At 31.4% G+C, this 13,771-nt stretch overlaps 1 protein-coding gene across 4 annotated transcripts in view; it reads left to right on the top strand.

Moving 5' to 3' along the window:
- LOC145260636 (protein transport protein Sec23A-like) overlaps positions 1-13,771 on the top strand; it is an 81,060-nt gene that overhangs the window by 15,593 nt on the left and 51,696 nt on the right. For all 4 annotated transcript variants that reach the window (XM_080118962.1, XM_080118958.1, XM_080118959.1 and 1 more), the window contains exons 2-4: positions 1,348-1,590; positions 4,076-4,133; positions 11,634-11,720. In XM_080118962.1, the coding sequence (XP_079975088.1) occupies positions 1,370-1,590; positions 4,076-4,133; positions 11,634-11,720 (366 nt within the window). In that variant the 5' untranslated portion in view covers positions 1,348-1,369. The remainder of the gene's footprint in view (positions 1-1,347; positions 1,591-4,075; positions 4,134-11,633; positions 11,721-13,771) is intronic.

Raw genomic sequence — 13,771 nt, forward strand, 5'->3', positions numbered from 1 at the left:
TATACATTGGACTAAGTCGCTAATGATGTTATCCCTTGTAAATTTATCTATTTAAAAAATATAATTAGAAACTCACGTTTGTGCATGCGTGTTAAAGATTCAGTATCGTAGAAAAGATTTTTACATAACCCTCGCTTCAAATAAAATATTATTTCTATATGAAATAATTTAATAGACTAGCATGGTTACCTGGTGCTGCTTGGGTGTCGAGAGTTGGCATAGTAAGGCTATTGAGAAACCCAACCCTAAAAAAATGTTTCAATCAAAATAGCAGCGAATGCCCATGCAAGCGCAAAAAAAAAAAAAAATTTGCCCCGGTAGCCAGACTCGAACCTGTAATGCGAAAGAGGAAAAGGTGGAAAATAATAAAAAAAAGCAAATGTGTTAGCAGTCACATATATGGCACACTTGTGACGCCACGGGCCTTCGAAATAACGTCTTTTTAAACGTACGTTGATCGCTAGGCGTGAATGACTTGCAAAAATGTTGAACCTAAAAGTGGCCCCTCCTTGCAAAAAAACGGCTCAATTGACTGTCAAAGAATGTTTTTGGCCAATTTTTGGGAGATCGATCTTTCTAACAATACCAATTTTGTCAGTGTTCATTGTGTGCGTCGAAAGTTTTTGACACGCATACAAACACACACCTGCATATATTAACACACATTGTTTGATTTATGGTTAAAATATTTGTTTTGACTTTTCTCTTCAGTGGAAGAAATTTTTCAAAAAAAAATCAAATCGTTTTCGAAATTCCCTTAATTGTATTTCCACTTTTTCGCTATACCAAATTTTTTTTCACAACACAAAAACTTTCGATGATATAATGGTATATTTCAAAACAACAATTCCACGGGAATCGGAATCGTACTTTGTATCGGAATCGTTAATCAACATTTTCGGTGCTAATGCAGAGAGTGATCGGCGCTATTTTTTAAATCGTATTTCCACGTTTAATTAAAGTTTTATGATTTGATTTTTTATTCAATTGTAAGGTTAAAGTACACAATAGGTACAAAACACCCTTCCCTCCCCATGTTAAGAATAAATAGCTTTTTAAATAATGTTATTTCAGCATGGATCACTCTCTGCATGAGTACCACATTTTCCTGAAATTGGAATGGGAAAAAATTTAGGAATCGTCTCAACACTAATCCACATACACACACACACATGCAGATATTAACACACATTTTCCCTTTTATATAATAGGTAACCTTTAAAAAAAATTGGATTCCACTTTGATTTTTTGATTTCGTAAAATTTGTTCCCCTTTCGAAGCTGATATCGCTTTGTATCCAATTTGGAAATCTATTTTTCAATGTTTTTTATAACTTTTGTTTTGTAGCTCTTGAGTACATGCCATAAGAATGACGAGTTACCAAGAATATATTCAACAAAACGAAGATCGAGATGGCATCCGGTTCAGCTGGAATGTATGGCCGTCAAGCCGTTTGGAAGCAACCCGAATGGTAGTTCCACTTGGTTGCTTGTTTACACCTCTCAAGGAAAGACCAGATCTCCCCCCTCTTCAGTATGAGCCAGTTCTTTGTTCCAGACAAACCTGTAGGGCTGTGCTTAATCCTTTCTGGTAAGTAATCTAGGTCATATGTGAGCGCCTCCCCCCCTTTTTTTTTAATTTTTTTTCATTGATATATTTTTTAAATATTTTTAATTTGATCACTATAAAAAATATTTGGTCACTTTAAAGAAAGCTGTCTGCTGGCATTAAGAAAGTTGATGATTTAAAACATAGAAATCATTCGGGCATAATTTAAAAATTTCATTATACAGTACGGGGAACAGATAAGTCACATGCCAAGTAAAAACTCTGGTATACTTGCATATCATGCAAAAATAATTATCATTACAAAAAATTAGAAAAACAAATAACCAATAGAATTTTAAAGATAAATCAAATTTCATATTTTACTCGTCTGCCATTCATTATTTGGTTAAATCACAGACTTATCTCCCCTTGTTTTACAGATATTTTCGCTCTCATCAATGGTAGATTGATGAAATACAATAAAACTTTTTTTTTTTTTTTTTTTAAATAAAATTCTACTCAATTGTTTAGTGTAGACGGAAGACTAGCGTAAATTTGCAATGAAGTGAGCAACCAACAGAAGATATTGCTGTTTGAAGAAACAGCTTACCTTGCAGACATGTATATAATCAAGTTTATCAGCTGTTTTCTTCTTTTTTTTTTTTTTTTTTTCCTCACTTGTGGAGTAATACGTTCTAGTTTCCAGATAATGTCTGGTAATCAGCAGAATATAATATGCACCATTTTGAGGCTTACCTCTCTCTGTTGTAAACTTGCATACAATAAAGTTTATCGGCTGTTTTTCACATGTAGGGTTATTCAGGAGACAATGTTTCTGAATTTTTGAGATGAGGATTGTTTATTTGTAATATTTGGATTCATCAGACTACTGTTCTCATTTTGAGTGTCATTTTCATAACGTTTCAGTCGATGTAATCTGACCTTCTTCAGGTGTATCTTGGCAAACTCGGGAATTTGGACAGTTTGTGTTCGATAAAAAATTCCAGAATCCGACAAGAAGCAGTTGGGTTCATATAGTTTTGGCTCAAAGGTTAGGAATGAGGGTGGAGAATTGTATGTTTTGGTTTCGATTCTGATGGAACCCAACCCGTGTGTGAGTTGGGTGCCATCAGTTAGAATAAATATATATGTATATATATATATATATGCGGATATCTCGGAGATATATATATCTGAATAACAAGATGGATTAAATCACAGATTAATCAATCTTGTGGTTCGTTCACAATCTTACAACATATTGTTGGCCAGAAATATTTTTATATAAGACAATCTCAGCCAAATAAAATTATTCAATATACTAGATAGAGCAAATTAAAAAAGCTTGCTGTGATTGAAGTTTTTTTGTTTTGTTTTTTTTTTTTTAGTTTTCACTTTCAGAAATATAAGAGCTTTCACCTGTTTAACGTCCAATTATCCTGAATTTATCATGATTATTTTTTTCTAGTCAGACGATTCACAATTGAATTTTACCGTATAAAAATAGAACTTTTTTTTACAGACTTTATGATATCAAAAATGGGATTTATTACCTCCAAGATTTTTACATTTGCTAAGGATCTTTGCCTTTTCATTCTGGATGCTGGATTCAACAAAATTGGATTTTACCTTCAATGTTGGAATCTTTAACTAGTTTGGAACATAAAAAAAAAACTTTCATTTCTATTCCAGGGACACCACTTGAATTGGATGCCTGAATTGCATATACTTTTTATTGTCCGATCCATTTTTCCTGTTCTTTTTTATGTTTCTTTAAAAGATTTTAATCTTTAATTTATTTTCAATGTTTGTGCTAAAAAGCAAAATTATGGCTGTCCATAATAAATATTTTGCTGAAGACATTCTGAGGTGATGAGACTTACATCGAAAATCCATGGATTTTGTAAATTCTATATTTACTGAAAAAAATTTAAATATAAAACCTTCAATTTTTATTATATACAGTAGAACCCTGGATACGTTTTTTTTTTTTTTCCAGGTTATGTTGTGAAATACAATGTTTTTCCAGGCCCAGGTTATGGTAGTGTTATTTATAATATTGTTTTATTATATGCATGTGTATTATATACTGTACTGTATTTTGTTACTATTTTTAATATGTACTGTATAAAATTTTGCTTAAGCCCTGCCATACGGCGATTTCACCTTGATTCCAACCCCAGAATGGATTAATGCCATATCCCGGGGTTCTACTGTGTGTGTGTATTTTGATTTCATAATTATATATAAGGTTCAATATAATAATCGATAGAATTGTTTCTATAATAATGAACACATTACCTGTATGAATTAAAATATCATATTTAAACATATCTTACAACTTGGCAATGCTGAGTGGTCTGGTAGCTTTTTATAGAAAGCTGTTAGCGTTAATGAAAATCTGAAATTCTATGAGAATACCTTTTGAGGTTTTTTTTTTTTTTTTTTTCTCTGTTTTTTTTTTTTTTTTTTTTTTTTTTTTCTGATATTTTTTCACACTGAATAATTATTAAATGGTTTCTTGCAGTCAAGTGGATTACCGAGCAAAATTATGGTCTTGCAACTTCTGTTACCAAAGAAACCCGGTAAGTTTTTTTTTAATTGTATTTTTGATAAAAATTTTGAAACTTTTTTTTTTTTTTTTTTTCTCCATTACTTTATTGTCAATGTGACATGTGGAGGTATGTTGCTGGTGCAATATTAATTGGTTACATTAAGTGAATTTAATTGAGGAACAGAAGGTCAACACACTTTTGAATGTAAAGATTAGAAAAATGTTTTTAGTTTTCTCATTTGGAGTTGATTTTAATTTTTAGCTCCATTTATAAAAATGGGAAAGGTTGTTATTTGCACAACAGCAAAAAGTTCACCTACATAAGTTGAATTATCAAAACCATTTTGAAGTCAATTTATATTTATAATCTACAGTCAAGCTAATCCTTGGCAGATTATTATTAGATTAATGTAGGTGGTCAAACTGGGTTTACAGTTCAAAAGTTTATTGGCTGTACCCAGGTTTACTAATCAAAATTGGTGCTTATTTAGAATTAGATTTATTAAAAAAAAAAAAAAAAAAAACAAATATAGAAAAATCATTATGATGTATTTGTCACAGAATGAAGATGTCTATTCTTAAAATCACTTAAATTGATCAAGATTTTTTTTTTTTTTTTTTTTTTTTCAGAAAATTAAATTTTACAATTTGTAGCAATTAAAGTTTTAACTATTTGAATATGAACAAAATTTCTGTAGTTGAATTAAATTGTTGCCCTTAAATTTTGGCAAAATTTAAATCAACATGGCCGCTCCCGGCCTCCACTTCACTTGCTTATGAAATTTGATTAATTAAAAAAAAAAAAAAAAAAAAACTGCAATGACATTTTCGTTCCGTATGTGCATCATAATTTTTTATTTTTATTTTATTTATTTATTTATTTATTTTTTAAATAAGTATAATTCTTAACAAGCTCCTCAAAATTAAAGTGTTAGATCAAGTTTTATATTGTGGCAAGACTGGAGCCTCCTACTACATATGTGAAATGAAGACTTTCATTCACTGACCAAATGTCAAATAGTAGAAACAGATTGAGACCTCCACTCATTTACTTTGGATTGTGCGGACTCTGTTCTCATGTTGAATGTTGTTTTCAAAATGTTTCGGATTATGTCATCCCAACCCTCTTTTAATGTATGTTGTTGAACTCTGACGGTGATGGGGAAATCTTTGTCGAATTTGAAGATTCCCAAGGATGCTCAGAGGAGATCAGATTATTTGACCAAGATGGGCGTCAAGACTGTTCCTCACCTTTTCTATAGTCCAGGCCTTGCTCCTTGTGACTTTTGGTTATTCCCTAAGCTCAAGGAAAACTTTAGGGAATGTCGCTATGAGACAGTTGAAATGAAAGAGGCTGTGACAAGGGTCGTTCACATGCTCACACGAGGACTTCCATGAGGCCTTCTAGAAGTTGTTGGAACGGTGCATTGCAGCTGGAGGAGATCACTTCGAAGGGGACTAGAATTTCATGTGCGAATTATCAGTAAAAGTGCCCATACAAAAAGTGTGGTAAGCCGCACATCTCTCTGTATTGTCCATACTTAGTCTTCTGGGTTCATAAGATCTCAGCTTGTCTTTAAGACTCATTACCCATCGATCGTATCAACCTCATATTAGCACGTGCCCTCGTCATGTTTTATTTTGATGCATCATCACTAGGGCTATGACAACAGCATATTCTTTTTATTTTTTTGACTCTCGAGTATATATCTGACACAGTTAATCAACCAAGAACCACATCACTTCATATAAAAGCATATAAGATATCAACGGATACACACTCGAGAGTCAAAACAATGAAAAGAATATGCTGTTGTCCTAGCCCTAATCATCACACTGCATACACATTCCTGATAGATTTTTTTTTCCTTGGTAGACAGAATTCTGTAAAATATATAATCTAATCGACCCCAAGAAAGACTTCTTGGTCCCTCAAAAATACACTCCTTTATTAAAAAAAAACAATCACATTGGTTCATAGATTTGTTTTTAATTTTAAAATCTGATTCTTAGGTGATGGCGATTAAGTAAACACAGGCTGCTAAGCTGAATATGCCAGTTTCACTTAAGGATGTTGGCAACCTTTATGTTCTTCCTCCTGCAAGAATGCCAGCAACAGAATCAAGCTGGTCAGCAAAGTTGTACTCTGCTAACTCGTACAAATTTACTTTAAAATCTAAGATTAAAATGTTGGTTCTTCGTTATATCTACTGAATTGTCATGTCGGAGTAGCGAAAATATCGAAAAATTATGAAAACAATAAGGTAGAAAATTAATTATTAAATAAAATTATTAATAAAAACAGTTTTCAAAGACAGCGAAAATTAAGTTTTGCTAAATTGGCCCAAAATTTTCAGTTTTCAGAAGATTTATCTCCTTTTTTGTTACAATTAAAACTTTTTTTTTTTTTTTTTTTTTTTTTTTTTTTTTTTTTTTTTTTGCAAAATCCAATTTTCACTAATTGTCTTCGAAAAAACTTTTCATCAATAATTTTCTACCTTATCGTTTTTCAAAAATTTTGGATGTGTTCATGACTGTGACATAATGATTTAATAGATACCATTGGTTTCACTTGAAATTCAATACTTCAATTTTTGAATTTCGATGCAATAACAAAGAAGAACCTAAATTTCTAGATTGAGAGAAAGTTATTGAATATAAAAACCGTATCCATCTCGTTCAACTCCGATATTCTTCTTTGGTACTTGTGTATTTTAATCTGATATTTAAATTTTAATTTTTTAATTGTGTGTTATGTCGAAATTAGTAAAAATTCCAAAAAATGACTAAGAAAAAATAAGAGAAAAATAATTTATCTCATAACACCATCTACCAGTTTCTTCGGTACTTGTACACTTTAATCAAGACATTAAAAAATGAAAATATCTAAAAAGGTTATATTATACGTATCCATTTCGAACTGAAGATCTCTGAAAAGAAATTTCACTTAATTTGAATGAGTGTTTTTTTTTTTTTTTTTTTTTTTTTGACAGCGCGTTGAAAATAGACATCTTGGAATTTTTTGAACACGCCACAGGGAGGTTCTCTTCCTAAGAATCGAACCTTTTGCTCGGTATCATAAATTGTTTTTTTGCTGTAAAAAAAAAAAAAAAAATTTTTTTTAATAAAAAAAAACTACTTGATGAAATTAAGTGAAATTTTTTTTTCAGAGAACTTCATTCCATAACAGATATGTACAATTTAAACTTTTTTTTCAATATTTTCATTTTTTAATGTCTTGATTAAACTGTACAAGTACCGTTTCTTCGATTGCAGCCAATTCTGTGTGACAAATTGACTTATCACCCTTATTTGTAGTTAACTTTGCTATTTTAAATTAGAATATGATGGATCAAGAGTATATGATAATACTCAATAATTTTTTAAAGTTTTACTAATTTCGACATGACACGTAATCACATGAGTGTTTTTAACCGTAAATGCATTTATTTGAAATCTAATTATAATGTACAAGCACCTTTTTCTGGTGGTGGAAGAAGTTGAGTTTTATCCTTTTTAAAAATAATTTGATTTATAATGAAACACAGTATTATTTTTAATTGGTCCCCCCCGACAAAAGAGAGATTGGGCTTAGTAATTCACTCCCATTCATCCATTCACACTTTTCTCATTAACCACGCCTTGAATTTAAAAAAAAAAAATTTTCCACAAACATTAGTCATGGTGAAAGTAAATTTTTGCCAGAATGGATTTTGTGGAAACTCTCAATACCATAAGAGATTTCTTGGCCTTTGGGTCAAGATCAAAGTGTAGTATCTGTTCTTCAGATGCTGCACTTCAATTTCTACTTCTCTCGTAATGGAGAAGTAATCCTTCACGACCGAGACAATTTTGTTTTCTGTTCCTTTTTTCCACATTAAAAAAATGACCCTGGTGTTTTACTGTCTGTGGAGAGGCATTGTAAATTGGAACTCTGGTTGATCTGCTAGGAGGCATTATAGAGATAAAATTGTCCCAAAATTGGTCGTCTGTACTTTTCTCGATAACCACACCTTGGAATTTTAAATGTTTCACAAACATTAGTCATGGTGAAAGTAAATTTTTGCCAGAATGGATTTTCCAGAATAACTCTGGTTGTTCCTCCTTGGGGGCATTAAAGAGGTAAAATTGACCCCAAATCGTTCATTTGTGAATGAGGACCCCACATGCTCGGCTTATGATAAAAATTATTCTTTGATATTTATATTTAAAATGAAAATTTAAACAATGCTTCAAAAGAACAATTTTCATTATATTTTTTTAGTGCATTCTTATCTAACGAGTGTTTCAGATATCGTTTCATAGCATCACACAGATTACGACAATGATCGGTAAAAAAAGTACTTTAGAAATAAAATAAAATAAAATTTAAATGAAAACATTTACATTTTTTAACAGCTTTATTGCTTTGATTTTGGGGCATTTTTAACATTTAAAATAAATATACAAATAAATATGACCCAAATTAAGTCGCTCTCCTACCTATCTGGATAAGTTAATTTTTGTTTTAATTTATTTTATATTGTTTTTAGTTCAATAAAGAATTTGAGTTTGAATGAAACACAAAAAGGTGGCATTAAACAGTCAGTTTTGATAATCTCTCGAAATTTAAACAGGATCATGGCTAATAACTGTTTTTGATCATGCGAAAACCAGTATTTTTGTAATTTTCGACTTTTGAGAGGTTATGAAGTCTCCATGTGACATTATGTTAACCTTTTTTTTTTCTTTTTCTTTTTTTTTTTTCCAAAATTACCACTAGTTTTGTATTCAATTAAAAACATTTTAAAATATGTTAAAACACAAAAAATATCCAGATAGTAACTTGCTTTTGGTAACATTTTTGTTGTGTGTGCGTTAGGTTGGTGCAAAAATAATGTCGTTTTTTGACTTGAAGTTGAACATCAAAAAATGACATTTTTGCACCAACCTAATATATATGTATATATTTTCACCACCACCCCCATTTGTATGTGTATTTTGTTGGCTTTTGTTAAAAATGCCGCAATTTTCAAACCTGATTTAAATTATTTTTTTTGCATTTCATAATCAATTTTTAGGGTGCGATCCAAAATATCTGCAACATTGCTTGCGCAAGAAATGACCTTAATGAAAAAAATGTATTCCAGTTGATATAAATAAACTGCATTTGTAAAGAGTTTAATGTAATGTAAAGAATCCTCACTATTTCTAATTTTATTTGGACAATAAGAGAGTGAGAAAGTTTTGAGATTAAAGATATTGATTGATTTTTAAATTATTGAAGTATTGATTTCAACAAATGTTTTTTTTTTTTTTTTTTTTTTTTAAATTTCATTTTTCATTGGAACTTTTTGAGGATAGATTGGAATTATTAGATCACAGGTATTAGAACTATAATTTTTTTTTTTTTTTTTTTTTTTTGTTCTGAAATTTTGTATAGACCTTTATAAGGTGCAGCGAACTAAATATTATGATATCCATTTGATGCACAGTTGGGGATTATTAGGAATTAGTATTTAACTAGCCTGGGTGCCTGATGTTGCCCAGGTGTTTGTAGGTGTGTTGAGCAAAAAAAAAAAAAAAAAAAAAAAAAAAGAAAAGTTGTAGTAGGCAGGCAGGCAGGCAGGCTCGAATCCGTGAAGGCAGAAAAGAAAGTGGAGGTATGTGTAAGGGTGTTGGTTGAGCAAAAAAAAAAAAAAATTAAAAAAAAATTTGCAAGTGCAAAAAAAAAAAAATAAATAAAAGTGGTAATAGGCAGGCAAGCTCGAACCTTTAACACGAATGAGGAAAAGAAAGTGAAAAAATTGACGTCTTTGCTGTTGCGCCCATCGCCAAACCAGAAATGAACGTTTAAATTAAGGCTAGACAATCGAAAAGGGGGGATGACTTTTGAAAATATCCGAAAAATGCGACCCCCCCCCGTCCCTTCCCTGTAGAAAAGTGCCCAGTTAAGGGTGACGAAATTAATGTTTTTAGCCAAAAGGTTGAGCTTCAAAATGATCTTGTAAAAATTTGTCGTCTGTTTAAAGTTTTTTTTTAGACATACATACATACATACACTTCAACAGACAAGTGAGATTTATATTATAACTAGCGAGGGGTACCCGGCGTTGCCCGGGTGTTGGGGGGGGGAGTTTAAAAAAAAAAAAAGTAAGTATGAGGATCGAACCCGAACCGTTGAGGCAAAGTTGTGAAAAAAAAAAAAAAAACGTGCGACGTTAACCATTGCCCCACCGCAACATGCTTACGGAAACACGTTTGAATTTATTTAATTAGTTGGATTTAGCAGGTGCTCGTTTTAATGAGTTAATGAGGTCAGTTTGATTGCGGGATTTCATTTACTGCTGAACGTTTTTTTCCTCACCCCCAAGATGTTATAGGAAAAAGACTAAGCCACATGCGGCGAGCGACAAATATTGAATATTTATCTTTCTGAAATCGAGCAAATTAAATAGACAGGCGAGCTTCATTGTTAACTGTGAAATATTACCATTTATATGTGATATAAAAAGTTTTAAAAGTTGTGAACCGGCCGACCGCTTCTCTGAAAGAAGTCTTTTGTAGACACACAGAAAAAGCGAACACACACACATACATACATACATTTTCGCTTTTATATTTATAGATGATAAATGAGCACAAAATTTTAATCATATTCAAGCACAAATTTGGTATAAAATACTCCAAGTCAATAGGCTGTAACTTTTGTTCATTTTTAACGGGCTAAAATATCTTCTGTGCGTGTGTTATAGATCAGAACAACATAGGTAACATCGGTTTCAAATCCAACAACGGTCATGCTGTTTCCTTTTGTTGAATTTGAAACTGATGGTACTGATGTTTTGATTTTCTGTAATACATATAAAAATAAATATTGCATGCTTTTTTTTTTTTACTCAATCGAGCCCTCTGTTAGGGTTCTTTTCCTCTTATCTTGGAAAATTATATATATGCACCAGCCCCCCCCAACCGTAAAAGATATAAATGTATATTTACGCCTGCCAAGTTGCAATTTAAAAAAAAAATTCGACCTCTTAGCAGCTGTTTTTACTAATCAAATTTGTTTCACAAGTCCAAATCCCTTATATATCAAGTTTCAAGTCTGTAGACGAAAAATTGACAGAGGAATTTGGTTGAGATTGTTCGTCTGACAGAAAAGGTCACTTGTATATACTAATACGTTTTTAGCAGGTTAAAACGTCTAGTTTATATTACTTGTATTAAAACGTCTCATCAATATTACTTGTATTGATGAAACTATTCTCATCTCTAGTGTTATTTATGCAACATTTCAGTCGGTTTGGTCTTTGACTATCTCCAGGCATAATGGTTGTTTGGAAACCTTTTCTTTTACAAACGACAACTAACATGCCTGAAGACAATCAAAGGCCAAACTGACTGAAACGTTGCACAAATAACTTAAGATGAGAACAATAGTCCGATCAATGCAAATAATATAAACATTCAGCCCTCATCTAAAAAAAAATTCAGAACTTTTAAAACTTCTAGCGTTTTTGTATTTCTACATGAAATTTTGTTTTAATTTCAGTTCCCTCAACAGTATGCAGCTATATCTGAACAACATCAACCTGCAGAAATCATCCCGCAGTTCTCCACAGTCGAATATGTCATCACTGTGAGTTTTCTTTTTTTTTTTTTTTTTTTTTTTTCCCCTTTTTAACACATTTATTTGATCCAAACAAGGTACATTGTCACATAGACATCAGAATAATAAGGGACCAGATTTGATAAAGATTTCCTAAGTGGAGAGTTGTGCAGCACGATTCTTGTTCACATTACATTGAAATTTCTGCATGCTGGGAGAACAGGAAGGGAATTCCATAAGAAAGCTGTTCAAAGAAGAAAAAGGACCCTTGTTCATAAAAAAGTATCTGAAATATGGCAAATAAAATGGCAGCAAAACTTTATGAATATTTGATATTGAAAAAAAAATTACTGTAACTGAAAATTATCGAAAATGATAGAGTATCTTTATAAAATCTAATACTCTAATATTTTATTCCTTCGAACAGCTAGACTTTGGAATTCCCTTCCTGCTACCTGCTTCCCTGACTGTACTGATATGCAGAAGTTTAAATGTAACATAAACCAATATGTTGCTAATCTTTCCTAAACATGGTCCTAAATAGTAGCCCCTTATGTCTAAGTGGCAGTATGCCTTGTTTGGGGTGAACGTGAGTAAAAAAAAAAAAAAAAAAAAAATCCAATTCAGGGCTCTACATTGCGAGTGAAACGGTCGAATTTGCAAGTGATTTTTTTTTTTTTTTTCAAAGTGGTGACTAGAAATAATGAAACGTTTATCTTTTGATGATTGCATTTCTTTCACTGACAATCTTCCGAAGCTCACTACTGAGTGAAAAATATCTTTTCAACTTTTTTTTTTTTTTTAATAAAATGTACAAAATGAAATTATTTAAACAATAAAGTTTAATAGAACAGTATACTCTTTTTTTTTAAAGGAAGGCTGTTTAAAAAAACATCTTAAATTAGAATGTTTATACCTTCAAGTATCAACAAAAAATTTTTTGTATATTTAAAAATGATGTACATACTCATCACAGAACGAAGATGTCATATTCTAAAAATCATGTGAGTTTGGCTAGTAAACAAAAGTATTTAGTTGTCAAAGGTCAACTAAAGATAAATTTGTCCATATTGCCCTGCAATTGCACATAGTGTAGCATTTTTAATTAACATGAAGTTATTAATACATACACGTGCTTGCCTGCTCTTGCCACTTCTTTACATTGTCGCAATTTTGTCAAGTCGTTACTATAGAAAGGTTTCCTTTCATAAAGAAAGGGGACACGAGGAGATATTTGCTGATATTATGCAGATTTTTTTTTTTTTTTTTTTTTCATTTACTTTTTGACATTTGGTGGATTTGGTTGTTTTTGTTTTACGGCATATCAACCTTTTTCAGGTTATTTAATGCCGAATCTAGTTATTTTGAGGAACGATTTTTAATGGGGTATATTTGTTTTTTAAGTCGGATTCTATTTAACCCATAATTGGAACTCTAACAGGTACTACCACTCCGGGTCAGAGTGGACCTGGGAGCAATGGCAATTAAAGGGTGGCTCCACACTCCCCAAGGCCCGCAAGCTGGGGCCTCACCATCGGATGTAGTTTTAGGTCATATTCAGGAGCTTTGGTGGAATCCACCCTAATCATAGAAGACTTTGTAATGTTAAGATCCGCAGATGATCGTCCCTAGCTTCTAGATTTGTAGATTTTACCGAAAGTCTTGGAAGACAAAAATGTTCATTTTTTGATTTAATAAAAAAGATTTTGAAGCAGTATTCAGTTTTCTAAAGTTTTCATTTGTAACCTTTCGAATTAATGATTTCAAAGGATGTGACTAACTTCTATTCAGATTGAAATGTTCGTAAATTAAATCGCAAAGAATGTATCCTTTATCTTTACTGTTATATAAATGGTACTTTGTATGAGTTCGTTCCCTATGGACTCTTAAACAGCTGGGACGATTTTTTGAAATTTCACACATGTACTTTATGTATCTGGCAGAGTTCTTAGATAGGTTTCATGTCAGAATGTCTTCAATAAATATTGATTAAAAAAAAAAAAAAAAAAAAATGAAAGAGGGAATGGACGATTTTGACCAAACAGCCTAACATGACAAGTGCATTTGAGCAATTTTATTAC

The sequence above is a fragment of the Euprymna scolopes genome, chromosome 36 (assembly GCF_053919585.1).
Source record: "Euprymna scolopes isolate OS-2025 chromosome 36, ASM5391958v1, whole genome shotgun sequence".
Classification (NCBI taxonomy): Eukaryota; Metazoa; Mollusca; class Cephalopoda; order Sepiida; family Sepiolidae; genus Euprymna; species Euprymna scolopes.